Source organism: Sinohyriopsis cumingii, chromosome 12, assembly GCF_028554795.1.
Source record: "Sinohyriopsis cumingii isolate HCF-2022 chromosome 12, ASM2855479v2, whole genome shotgun sequence".
In the NCBI taxonomy this organism is placed as follows: Eukaryota; Metazoa; Mollusca; class Bivalvia; order Unionida; family Unionidae; genus Sinohyriopsis; species Sinohyriopsis cumingii.
Genome location: NC_142972.1, coordinates 54756105 through 54769820, shown reverse-complemented (window position 1 = coordinate 54769820; position 13716 = coordinate 54756105). Strand labels below are relative to the sequence as shown.

At 36.0% G+C, this 13716-nt stretch overlaps 1 protein-coding gene across 1 annotated transcript in view; it reads left to right on the top strand.

The window, feature by feature from the left end:
* LOC149786480 (splicing factor 3A subunit 3-like) overlaps positions 1-13716 on the top strand; it is a 46090-nt gene that overhangs the window by 28144 nt on the left and 4230 nt on the right. Inside the window, exons 12-16 of the mRNA XM_089976936.1 lie at positions 558-668; positions 3364-3595; positions 5563-5673; positions 8152-8242; positions 10723-10778. Of these exons, the coding sequence (XP_089833062.1) occupies positions 558-668; positions 3364-3595; positions 5563-5673; positions 8152-8242; positions 10723-10778 (601 nt within the window). The remainder of the gene's footprint in view (positions 1-557; positions 669-3363; positions 3596-5562; positions 5674-8151; positions 8243-10722; positions 10779-13716) is intronic.

Here is a 13716-nt window from a genome sequence, read left to right as displayed (position 1 = left end):
ATGTCTTGTACTTGAATTTAATTTGTTATTAATGATGTTTTACTAATACTTGATGAGTATTATTTAAGGTGAAATAAGTACTTGGCCCATTCATGGTTATGTAATCATTGAATTATTCTTGTATAGCTCACATTTAATGTTTATTCACGATTATGACATTTTTTAATTCTGTCAGTAGTGTTTGGCTTGCAAGGATTTCTTTCCAAAGTATATGGCATAATGTCTAATTGTCTGTTACTAAAAATAGTTGGTGTTTTTATATTTAGTTGTATTGGCCTTGTTGGCACTAAATGAAAATAGTGCCAATCTGACATCTAGTATGGTCACTATGTCAGAGGGCAAAACAACAAAGCTCAGAATATGTTCATTTGTTTGATCCTTTTTAATGTACCACTGAATCCTCCAGGCCATGAATAATTCTCTATACTTTGACTTATTTCATGCACATAAAATGAACAACCATTATTACTAGTTGTTCAGGCAAGTAGTTGTTCAGTTAAAATGGAGATGAGTCTAGGAAAGGGACACTTTATTATATATTTTTGCTCATTGCATAGTACCTTAGAGGAGAGAGCTCAGAGACTATTCAGTACCAAAGGGAAGCGTCTTGAAGACTTGGATCCAGCCTTGTTTGCCAAATCAAAACCTGGTAGAGCAGGAAAAAGCAGGTATAAATGTCAGATAGTTTCTTTAAATAAGCAAAGGTTATTCACCCAGTCAGTGCATTGTTGCTTGTAAAGGGAAAAAGGTGAAACATTTGTTTTAATACAGTACCTGCTATTATTACTTTGTGTCTCTTCCTGGCCCTAGTCCAGAGCCCAATCTCTTTCTGGCACTAATCCAGAGTCCAAGGTGAAAATTTCCTCCTCCAGTTAGAAATATGACGTGTAGAACAAAAACTTTATTCAGTCTAATACCTTAGTTCTACCATTGCAGAACATCATCCTGTTCCTCAGACTGTTTGAAGTTCTTGTCTCTGAGTGCTTTCATTGTCCAAGCAGTTTTTTGGTATATCTTCAGTTAGTCATATTCATTTTTGTGTTGTAATTGATATTTTCTCTCCAGTCCTTGCATACATTTTGTTTATCTTCATCTATTTTTATTCATGGGGGGGGGGGTACTTATCAAGCAAAGCAGTGTTTTGTATTTTATCCCAGTTTTAGTAACTGGTGTTAGATCAAGTATTACCCACCAGTTTCTTGTTATGTACTTCATGGACACACACAGACAGATGTTCTTTTCATGTTCTTTTACCTGATGAAGTGTGGGGCTTAACTAAGAGCTGCAGCCCTATAGGGAATAAAAGAGGGACATGCATCCTCCTCTTTGTCACTGAAAAACCCTTTCTAGGGCACTGGATGTATGGAAATCACCATCCCACATAAAGGAGGGTTCCAAGGTACTTTCGATGGTACAGAAATCAACTGTTTTACCAAGGGAGGGAAGTTTTCAATCCTTTGCAGAATGGATTATCAGCACTTCTAAGAACAGAAAGTCACCAACACCTGGCAGTAAGTTTTGCCTCCCTGGCACATGGGTAGCACAGCTTTTTCTCAAGTTGACCTATCTGCAGATCTAGGGGGTATCATTCATCAGACTCTGGATCCTCATGGAGAGACTGCTCCATCAGGTCTTCATCACCTTGATATTTGGTCATTGACCTGGCACTGGGTCCTGGGCACATAGTACTGTAACTCGACACTGCAGTTGTGAGCCAGTTTCATCTCTTCTGCATCGATACCACTCTGGAGGCATATAAAGTTTTGCTAGAGCACAGGAAAAGCCTTTTGATGTCACACTGCTTGATGTGTAGTCAATATTCAGAAGGCTAATTCCTACAGTGGTCATGCACAATTTGAAGGATCAGTAGCTCTGGTACCTGGGCATAGAGCCAGGCCCAGCTAAAGAAGTGAAGAGCAATCCATGGGATTGATTTAGGTTTTTGTTAGGGGCAGGGATGTTGAAACTAACTCTAATCATGAAATTCTTAAATGCTATTATTACCTAATTTCCCTTCCTCGGACTGCTCCAGTTTCTTAAGTAGTTAGAGCATCTGCCTCAGATGTGGGAGGTTACAGGTTAGAACCCTGGCTGTGTCATACCAAAGACTTATAAAAATGGTACTAGCAGCTGTCTTGATCGGCACTCAGCATTAAGAGGCTAGTGTTAGGACTTGTCTACCTGGTGTCAGGATAATGTGACTCTGTCTGACATGATGCCTTGTCTGCGGCATGATACCCCACTGCAGACATCATATTGATATGACTGAAAAATTGTTAACACACAACCACACACACTTCTCCCTTCCCATTCTGATATCCTTTCAACCTCACTCAATTAAAAAAATTACACTTTTGCATATTACTTGTAACTAGGGCTGTTTTCCATATAGAACCCCAATAACGTATTGGAAACTAGATTTCTCATCTTGGACTAGAGACTAGTTTTGGGAGAAGAAATAGCAAAGTAATAAATAGCAGGAAAAATTCATATAGTTAAAATTATTATTAACCAAATCTACACACACACAACACACACATGTAATGGACCTGTTTTGACTTAATTGAATAAGAAAATGTTGTCACATTGGTTGTATATCTTTGAAAAATCATTGAATATTAGGGTTTCCCTTGATAACTCATTGAGCTCACAATTAATTATGACTTGACTTTGTATTTTGCTGGAACATGTTGATAGTCGGCACTCCAACATTGATTTCAAGGTGAAAGGTCATGACTTAGGTTTTTATCAGTGATGGTTTCAGAGCGCATGTATGTGTGATTTGGATTTTTAACATAGCTTTAACATTTTTCCAATTATAATGCTACAGTGTCTGCATTGTGGCAGCATATTGTGATGTCTGGTACTGGGACATCATTCTGCATACATGTAGCATCATGTCTCACCCAGTCATTTTTCTGACACCAGGCCAACCAGTCCTAAAACACTAACTTCTTAATGCTGTGCATCAAACGTGGTAGTTGCTAGTACCATTTTTATAAATTCTTACACACTGTTGTCAGCCAGTAGTGTATACATTCAAGAGGCTCATGTTAGCTGCCCAGGCTACAGGGCCACAGATTTCCCTACCCTGTCCATAATATGCCTATGTGTAGCCATGTGTATGTAATGTTCTGAATTATTCCCACATCATATTAAATAGAAGTATCATACTTTGGGATACGATTGGGATGGTTTGTAAACAGACATGATAATACATTCTTGGCTTTGCTTTGCCTACTTAAGGGACAAGGCTATGGAGTGGGATTGGAATACCAGGTAGGACATAAATAATGAAACATGCAAGGAAATGCTTTTTTGATGCTTATGGATAGTTATTTATGTTTTTCTTAATTGTTACAGGGAAAATGAGAAACAGAAGGAGATGGCCTCATTAGAGGCCCAGGTGTACTATTTCTCTGAGCTTTTAAGTGCACAGAGAGCAGCTACTCGGGAAAATGTGACGAGAAAGCAGGCACGAACTGGAGAAGAAAGAGAGGAGTCAGATGAGGAGGTTTTGGATGAAGAATCAGAAGATGATGATGAGGACATTCCCTACAATCCTAAAAATCTCCCATTGGGATGGGATGGGAAGGTATATTAACTTTACTAGGGTACTTAAGCTGTGAGTTTTTGTAAGCCTGCTGTAATGTGAAGCTTACGTTCTGATGCTGTCAAAATGTGCAGCTGTTACCAGTTTCCTTTCTGCTTGAGTTGTCCACCATCTACAGTCACCACTCTTTGTGGATGACTTGGGGTATGCGTGACCATTATCAATTTTGGAGTAAATGGTCAAGGTCACTGACTGAATGACAGTTGTCCACCACAGTTACCAAACATTCTGTATGGCTTGCACTTTGAACAAGGAAAAACCCTTTGATTTGGGTGCCAAATGATTAAAAGTCAAGTTCACTGTGACTGAAAGGATAACAATAATTGCAACTCCATAACTTCAGTTGTCCACCATCTACAGAGAGTAAACTTTGTGTATTGCCTGCATGATGTGGGTAAGAAAAACCTTTCTTTCTTGTTTTGTAAAAAGATCACTGTGACTGAAATAATAAAAATTGTTTTTGCACAGTAGTATTACATATCATACCTAGACTAAATTCTGAATGGCTTGCACTTTGGTGTGGAAAGAGCCTGTTAATATGGGGATTCAAAGGTCACAGTCACTGTGAATTCAAGAAAATATAAAGGATTTCCTTACAATTATTAAAAGTTCTTAATCATGTGTTTTCAAGGTAGTGGATGATTTACACCATGGCTAAGAAAAAGTCTGTTATTAAGGGTCCAAAGTTCAACATCACTTTGACAGAAAGAAGAATAGTGGTATTTTTACATTTGATAACTTGACCTACACCAAATACCTTGACCATAGTGTGAGGACACCTTGCACATAAACTTTGGCAAAGGCTCATTGATTTTGAGGTCCAAGGTTAGGGTCAGAGTGCCTTGAGGAAAAATGAGTTTTTCAGAATACATTAGTTCAAGAATCAGTTCCTTGACCAAACTTTGTGGATGGATTACACTTAGGATAATAAAGAAACCAGTAGATTTTGGGGTCGAAAGGACAGGTGTCACTTTCATGGTAGGTCAATAAGAAAATAATGGTTTCTGCTCTTTAGTGTTTAGTGTCTTAATTGCCTGCATAGAGAACAGTTAAACATGGCCAGAATATAATGTGCCATAAATGATATTCTTGATGTAAAAATGCAGAGAACCTCCTGCTATGATCCCAGCATTATAGTCATTGCCCACAGATTTTAAACATTGTAATGAAGTTACTTCCTTATATATTATGAAAGAGTTGTTTATGTTAATCTTGTTCATCTCTCATCTTGTCTGTCTTTTTGCCAATGTCATATTTGATGGATCAAAATCTTCATTATTTGGAATCAGAATGTATCATGGTTATGTCCCTTTTTTACTTAGACATGGAGATTTAAGGACATAGCTTGACTGGTGCATTCATTACTTTTAGTAATAATCTTGTTTGCAGTGAGGTTTTTGCCCCTCACCCATTAGTTACTCCGAAACTCAGTTATCATACAGCTGAAAAAATACTTTAAAACACAGCTTTCTGATGTGCATTTTCATGCTCCATTAAAAAAATTTGAAATTTTGTATCCATCTCCAAATCTCACAGACACTTTTTTCATGGTTGTTCAAATAAAACATACTTGGGACCCAGGGAGGCACTTTCAATTTGCATTAGTCACCCATATATTATGGTTAGAACTTCATATGATTTTCTTCTTTGAATTCTTTGAGTAACCATAGTATGCTGGCATGTAATTTTAAAAAATCTGATTTCCAGGGGTGCTATGTATGTTTAAATGAAACATCCCACAGCACTTTCAAATTTAAGGAATTTGGCAACTTTCTGTTATAAATTTTAGGATGAAAGTCTACAAATTCAGTTGTAATAATTAGCACTGGAAACAGAATATTAAGATGTTTGTATAGTGTGTCACTATAGGCATTGCAGATCATACGGAAGGTATTTAATACTGGTTTTGTTCAGTTTAATTGTGAATTGTGATATTATTTATTTTTCAGCCTATACCATATTGGCTGTACAAACTGCATGGTCTCAACATCAGTTATAACTGTGAAATCTGTGGTAATTTTGTATACAAGGGACCAAAAGCTTTCCAGAGGCACTTTGCAGTGAGTATGAATAAAATGTGAAAACAAACGGTTTACACAGAACACAGTATTTCAGTTTTTTGAAGGTATGGAATGACACAAAACCTTTAACATTTATAGCATCAGTAGATAAAACCGTTCTTGTTATGTCTCACATAACAGATCTGCTTTCTCCTTTGAAAATATATTCCCATGTCACATAAACATTAGGAAATAAACACCACTTCTTATTAAACCCATCAGACATGGAAAGATGAAAAATGTTTATCTCCATCTATCTGTCATAATGAAGAAAGAAAGAAACTTTAAATAACATTTCCTTTTACCTCCCCTTACCAGAATTATTTGGCTTCAATTGTTGACTCAGATTTTAGCCCTCGCTTGATACAACATCGTATCTCATATCTCTTACGGAATCTAACTTAAATTTGTGGATTATTGACTCCATCGACAAAGATTGTGTAGTATTGAGTGTAACGGTATTAACTACATTTTCAATTTTACATCATTCTTTTCGTTTGGACAGCTGAATGAAATGCTCCAAGTTCAAGATCTTGCATGGGCAAGGGCATGCATGATATACGACTTTCATTTGTAAAGTATTTTTCCACTGTTTTTATTGTTATATGTGAACACTTTTTGTTTATTTCCAGTTTGTTTTTTTGGTCGTCCTTGTCATTTCAGATTAAATAATGATGTTTTGTGCCAAAGTCAGTGAGCAAATATGTGTGAAACTAGTACAAAGTGTTCACTGGCATCTTACTATAGTGTATGCGTAAAGTGGTCAGTAAGAATATCATCTATGGTTTTGTGAAAGAGCTTGAACAGACAGGTAAAATCTCAGGAAAAGGAATACTGTTTTTGCTTGAAGTTAAAAGATGAGTGTCCTACATTATTTCAGCAGCCCAGTTGGCATAAAGTCCTTTAGATTTTTTGGGTTATGGAAAATCCAGGCTGTATAATACCATTCCAGCTGCTGACCAGCCAGTCCTGTGAGAGCTGAGCCAACTGTCCAGTCATAAACCAGGCAATCAGTACATCCAACAGCACAGCCAATGGGCAAAAACACTTACCATCAATTCAAGCTGATAAGGTGAACTGTGGCACATGCCAGGCTGCTGATGCAACTGCTAGCTAAATTCTTTACAGATTACCTGTTGGGAAGATACCAAACTGTATACTGGCTAGTTATTCATGTCTTTTCTTTTGGCTATGTGCTATACTACACATAGAATAATGTCCTATAAGGACAGCTCCCTTATTAAGTGCAGGAATAGTTTAAGTCAGTTACCATAATCTTTCTCACCATGAAGCATACAGGGTTTTAGCTTTAAAGTGACTGTAGCAATTTTAAGTTTGGCCAATAATCTGAGTACCCAACTCCACCGCCTGTAAGTCAGGCCTATAAGGTGAAGATTTTGGTTGATTTGGAATATGACGACAAACATACCTCTTCCCACGTACTGCAGTAGTCAGTAAGAAATCAAAGAGATCTCTGCTGGACGAAACTCAGGATTCAGGGAAGACCAAGGCTTCCTTTTTGGAAATTCATGATTGTGCCTGTCATGCTGGTACCACACACACTTGGACATGTATAGTACCAAGTTGCTGAACTTGAACAAAAGCAAGCAGCTGATAATTTGACAGCACCACTGTTTATAATGTGGATCTCATAGTGTTCCATTTCACCTGCAAGTAAGTGTGGAATATGCTGGCACAATGCAAAATTGGGGAAAGCAAATGTTTAATAAATTATATTTCTCCAGGCAAACTAACCTAGTCATGTTAATATAAACCTCTCCCACAGCTTTTTCATTAAGGTATCACTCATGCTAAACCTGAATAATGAACTGTAGTCACTTAGCAGTGGCATGGTGATATAATAGGTATGGTTGGGAAGTGTGTCCATTGTATGATATATAGAAGGGAAAGATTTACATTTTTCATCTTTTTGCAATTGCTGGATTCAAAAGGTAGCATATCTTCATACCTAGCATTAATGGTATGAAATTATTCACATAGAAATAATTTACTATAGAAATTTGCTTTTTCGTCAAAAAAGAGCTGAGATAAAAATCATTTTCATCCTTATTACCCAGACACCTTTGAATCTAAATAAAAAATCACCTACAGCAGTTTTCTTTGCTTTTGTGGCTATATTTATGAATATGATCCTCTTTTACTTACCTAGTATTTCCCATTGTTTCATGGAAATTGTATCATACTTTCATAGGCATTTGCAGATAAGTTATATAGTAAGTGTATAATTTTACATGTTCACGTTTTTATGAGAGTTTGATCAGGAGACAGGCTCGAATATAGAATAGTAGAAACTTGATTCTTAAAGATCAACGAGACCGTATTTAATTTTCACACATGAACTTATTTAATATTCTAGTTAATATATATGTTTCAAAGTCAAAATTTTACCAGTATTTGTGAACAAGTCGTGATTCTTTGTTCTATTTAGACTAATGTAATAATGATGACTTTTTTCAGGAATGGCGTCATGCACATGGGATGCGATGCCTTGGAATCCCCAACACAGCTCACTTTGCTAACGTGACATCGATAGAAGATGCTTTAGCTTGTAAGTTTTTAACTGTAATCGATAATTTTGGCTGTTTTGTTCAAACAAATGTCCCAGTACAATTTTCAAATTATTCCATCTATTGTCAAGAACTTAATATTTTCACAGAATGATTTGGTCTAAAATGCATTTTTAGCTTCACTGGTCATATACCAGACAAGCTTTTGGAATGACTTCTTGATTGATATCAATCATATTATATCAGACCTGCCAACTCTTATGATTTTGCGGTAAGTCTTTAAAAAAATTACCCTTAAAATACAGACTTACGGCATACTAGCAAAAACTACGGAAAAATGATCATTGCGCAAAATCCGGATAATTGGTTCATCCATGTTATATTTAGATCCGGGTTTCATCTTAGAATTGGAGAAATTCGTCAGGTAACTAGACTAACTTTACAGCAGCACCTCATACGCTTTAAACTGCACCTATTTGTTCACGCTAAGCGTCTCCATGATCAGACTGTTGATTATAGAGTTTTTAAAAATGGCATCCAGAAAGATGAAAGGGGAAAAAAGCTTCTAGAAAAATGTTATTAATCAGGGGAGAAGAATAAAAAGGAGTATTCAGATTTTTGTGAATAAAAGCTGGAAAGGACACAATTATGTTTATTGGACATCACATGCCAATTTGAGTATGACTCGTGGCGGGAGGTACGATTGCTGTCGTCATGTGAAATGGAAAAAGATAAGAATTACATCAAGTTGACAGATAGCAACAAGCCATTGAGCTGCATAGGGTTTGGAACTAGAGTATGTGCAACTGTACTAGTGATAAATAAAGTCTACATGTACTTTACAAACTTTTCAGTTGAACATAATGTTTATCGTCGATGTGTGGAACATTTAATTATGTTTTACAATAGCAGTTATTGATATTTTGTTCCACCTTACTGAAAACTGGTCAATCTTACGGAGAAAAATCAACTGCCTTACTGAGATGGACTCGTCAGGGTTGGCAGGTCTGTGGTATACATACGCTCATCTATTTTTACTATTTTTTGTATTGCTACTCATCCTCAAGCTACTTGGAGGATTACCATGAAACTTTAACAGATTCATCTCATTGGTTATATATAAAAATGGTGCTGCTCAGGCATCCATTATAGCTGTCCCAGCAGCCAGCTTGAAAATTTGATTATAGCTGCTTCTTATGAATTTAAAGACATATCAGCAGATAATTTTACCAGAAGTCTTCTTATGATGTCTAGTTACTCCTATATGAAAATGTTGCTGATCTGGCATCCATTATGGCCATGACAGAAGCCATCTTGAAAACCAAGCTGTTGATACTACCCTTGAATGAAAAGTCATAACATCATGTGGTTTTCACTGGATGGTGTTAGTGTATATTGGAAAATATTGTGTTCTGATATTTAGTGTGGTATAAATCTGGCAAAATCATCTGTTACTTCTAGAAAGTCATATAAGCATTGAATTTTCATCAGAAGGCTTATTATAATGTATTGTTGGCACTAAATGAAAATAGTGCCACTCTGACATCCAGCATGGCCACTATGTCAGCCATTTTAAAATTCTTGTTATTGATTCTCTGCAGTCATGTAAACACAATCCTTTCACGTCAAGACTTGTTATGGTAACTAGTTGGTTCTGAATGAAAATGTTGCTAATGTCACCTCAGATATGCCGGCCACAATGAACATATTGAAACTCTTCATGCTAATTCAACTGAATGGATGGTCATATCAACATGGGGTTTTGCTGGAAGACTTATAATGATGTCTGGTTTGTCCTAACTGAAATAGTGCTGATCTTAAATACAATATGGCCATATTGGTTAATTTGAAAATCTTGTTGCCCTGGAATAACAGTGATAGTTTCAAAAACAATGTTTTGATTTTAGATCTAATTGAAATTGTCAGATAACTTGCACAGTCAGCTTTCTTGAGTTTCTTGATCTAGCATCATGGAGATCTTGCTGCCAACCAGACAGCCAGCAGATCCATTTAATTCCTCATGGGCATGCACTTAGTGCTTCTGCTGGATTCACCCAGATTTTTGTCTCAGAAAATATCATTCATTCCTCATTACCCATGTACTGACACTGTGTATTACACGACTGTTGCTTCTGCTTCCTTCACGTGGGGGAGGGGAGAATCCATCATAAAGACTCCAGCCATGTTCTAAGGTAGAGAGGTAGGCCACTCACGCATTTCCTCCTGCCGTTAGTTTCATCCCTAATATTGATGTGATCAGAAAATGTTTTTGACAGAGAAAGTAAATTTTATTTTGTAAATTCTTTTTTCTGAGAGCACTTACCTGACCACCATTTTTTAAAAGCTCTCTCACAACTCTCTGCAAAATGTGAGCATTCATGTTTATATATAGCTTAGCAAACTGTCACAACATCTGAGTGATGGGTGCTAAGGGGAGATAATTAAGGACACTTTCTTTCCTTTGTCTATTATAACAAAATTGCATTGATATTAAAAACACAAATTATCACTATATTTGCAGTGTGGTCCAAGATCAAACAAAACAAGGAGACAGAAAGATGGAGGCCAGACACAGAGGTAATATCATAGTTAGCTTATTTACTTGCACTGTAAAAATAAGATTATTTTTGGAGGATTTAATATGTAAAGAAAACACTCCATGACATTGAAACCTCATGAAATTATCAGTTTAATATACGGTAAAAAAAGAAACAATGAATTCTTTTCTCCTGAATATATTAAGGCTGTTTCAATAAAACATACTTGGTATCCAGGGAAGGCACTTTCAATGTTGAGCAGTTACCCATAGATGCAGTATAGAATTTTGCATTGTTTTCATATGCACTCTTTGAGTGATAAGAGTTCCAGCTCATACATTTTTTATAAACTACCTTCGCTAGTGGTACCATTAAATTGAACAGCCCTTACTGATTTTGTAGTAGTTATAATAAATTGCCAGTCAGTCTGCTTTTAATTTAATTCTGATCCTTGGAAATATTACATTATGAGTAATGAACTTTGTGAATTACGGTCACTCCTAGATTAACCTATACATCTTAATGGTCTTCTGAGAATTTTGTCCTTGATTCTTTCATTGATTTCACAAGGCTCTATTCATAACAGTCATTGCTAAAATTGGACCCTGATTTCTCTGAATAACATTAGACACAAATCAACACTTCATAGAAAATCATCTTGCATAATTAGGAACTATGTGTTAACAAGAACCCAACACACAGCACACTTGATGTGCAAATCTTTATGCAAGATGTAATATGCCATTGTCGGATTGTCACATTTAACACACTGTTGACCTTAGTCATATGAATGAAGCCAACATTACAGTCACTAACAATTCTATATAACAGTTCTATATAACAATTCTGTATAACAGTTCTATAAAACAATTCTTTATAAACAGGTAGACTTTCTTCTAATAGTCAATGAAAATTAGCGGTGCAAATAAGACTGCAAGTTCTTTAAGTATAGATAGGTTGATGTGTAGAGAACATCGTTTGAAATGATAATGTATTCCTGAAGCACTGAGCTTTAAAAAAAGATTTGTATTAGATAATTTAATCTTTTATCAAAATGTTTCTCAGATTTTAATGAACTTTATTAAATGTTCTGTCTTGTAATGTAAAAAAGTAAGAGGAAGTTAATATCATTATTATCTTGCATGTAATTGTGCAACTTGTATTGATTATAGGTAGGTGTGTGTGTGTATCCATTAGGCAGATGTTTCTCTCATGTGCATAGTCTGCACTGTATATTAAACATAGATACAAATGCATATATTCAAATTACAGTGAAACCTGTGTATAAAGACCACTCAGTGGACAGCACAAAAAGTCTTTATAAACATGTGGTTATTATATACACTTATGAGTTTTGTAAATGGATTTTGAAAGAAACAAGGAGAGAGAGCAAGTTGATAGATTGACCCAACAGTTATTTTATATACTCACTTATAAGTTTGGTCCATCTGATTAAACAAACTGCATAGACCCTAGTCCTACATGTAAGACATAGCACATGTTGATTTTGTTGAGGTGCTCTGTCTTACTATCCAAATAACGGCCTTGTATAGCGTGTTTCAATATCATTGACATTGAAATGAGTAATCAAAGTTTCAGGAACATCTCACACACTTGGCAGCTGATGTCGACACTTTTCCACTAATATATGTGTAATTAATATACTTACTGTGCTGTCTTTATTCTGGTGGAATGAAAATATGATACTCGCAAATGGATGCATTTTCATTTTCCGTTGACATACATTTAAATTTGTTGCAATGTGACAGTAGTTGAGGTATGCCAAAGTAAGTTCAAGTAGATACATGTTGGGGATAAGTTTCTTGAATGAAACAAACTGTTGCTTACAGTTCCAGTAGGCATAATATATTTGTATTCGTTTCATTAAAGAATAATATTTCAACTTAACCCGATTTTGGCATTCCAGGTTTTCATCACTTTCCAGCCAACTAAAATGTAGGCCAAAGAAACTTGAAAATAGGTCCATTTCTTTTGTTAGAATTTGAATTTATTAGAGAAAAGACATCAGAGTAAGTAAAGTCTTACTAAAACATTATGACTTTACTTTGTAGAAAACTGTCATTAGTTTAGTTGGCAGTTGTTTGAAATATTCCTGAAAATGTGACTTTCGTAATGATGTTAGTCGACATCAAAACATGCTACACAGCGGCATTAGGCTGTAAGACCTTGACGCCCACAACATAAATATCAGTGTCAGGTCTTGCATGTATGACTACATAGACCCTAGATCTGCCAGTCCTTATGCAACAGCAGAGATGGGTCTGTGAAGTTTGTGGTAGGACTTGGCTTATAAGCAAGCATTAGGTCATGGGAAGTGGTGAAGGCATATCATGCAATCAGTAAGCCTACAACATCAAAGATTTTAAGTTTGTATTTTAGCCCATTGTATTAGCTTGCCTCTACCAAATTACAGGATAGGTAGGTAATGCTATACTCTTGCCACCAGTCACAGCTTTATGTGGTTAGGATAGTAGTATAAAAATAGGGTTTGTTTTTAACTGCTGCCAGCTTTATGTAATAGTTCTTCATGGAACTAGATTTTTCTTATGTCACTTTGACCCACTGAATGGGAATATAGGTCACTGATTTTCTTTGTGAAAAATTGTATACACACAGATTGTTATTGAAGGCTAACCTCAGCTTAAATGTTTTCATCAGCTAATTAAATCTCCAGATGTATGCATTGGGTTGTTCATGAAACTTGGTCAGAGTATTTCTTGCACCATTCAGATTCCACCCCAAGGTAATATAGGTCACTGACCTATTTTTATGCTTCATTGAATACAGAGGAAATATCTTGATTTTGTCCTGCCCATCCATGTATTTTTAGCTCTTCTGGTCTTTAGACCAGGAGAACACGTGATATGCTCTGTTGTCTGTCATCCATTTGTTGATTGGCACAGATTTGTTATCACTGAACTTCATGGAAGCGCGTCGTGAAGCTTAGCATGCACTTT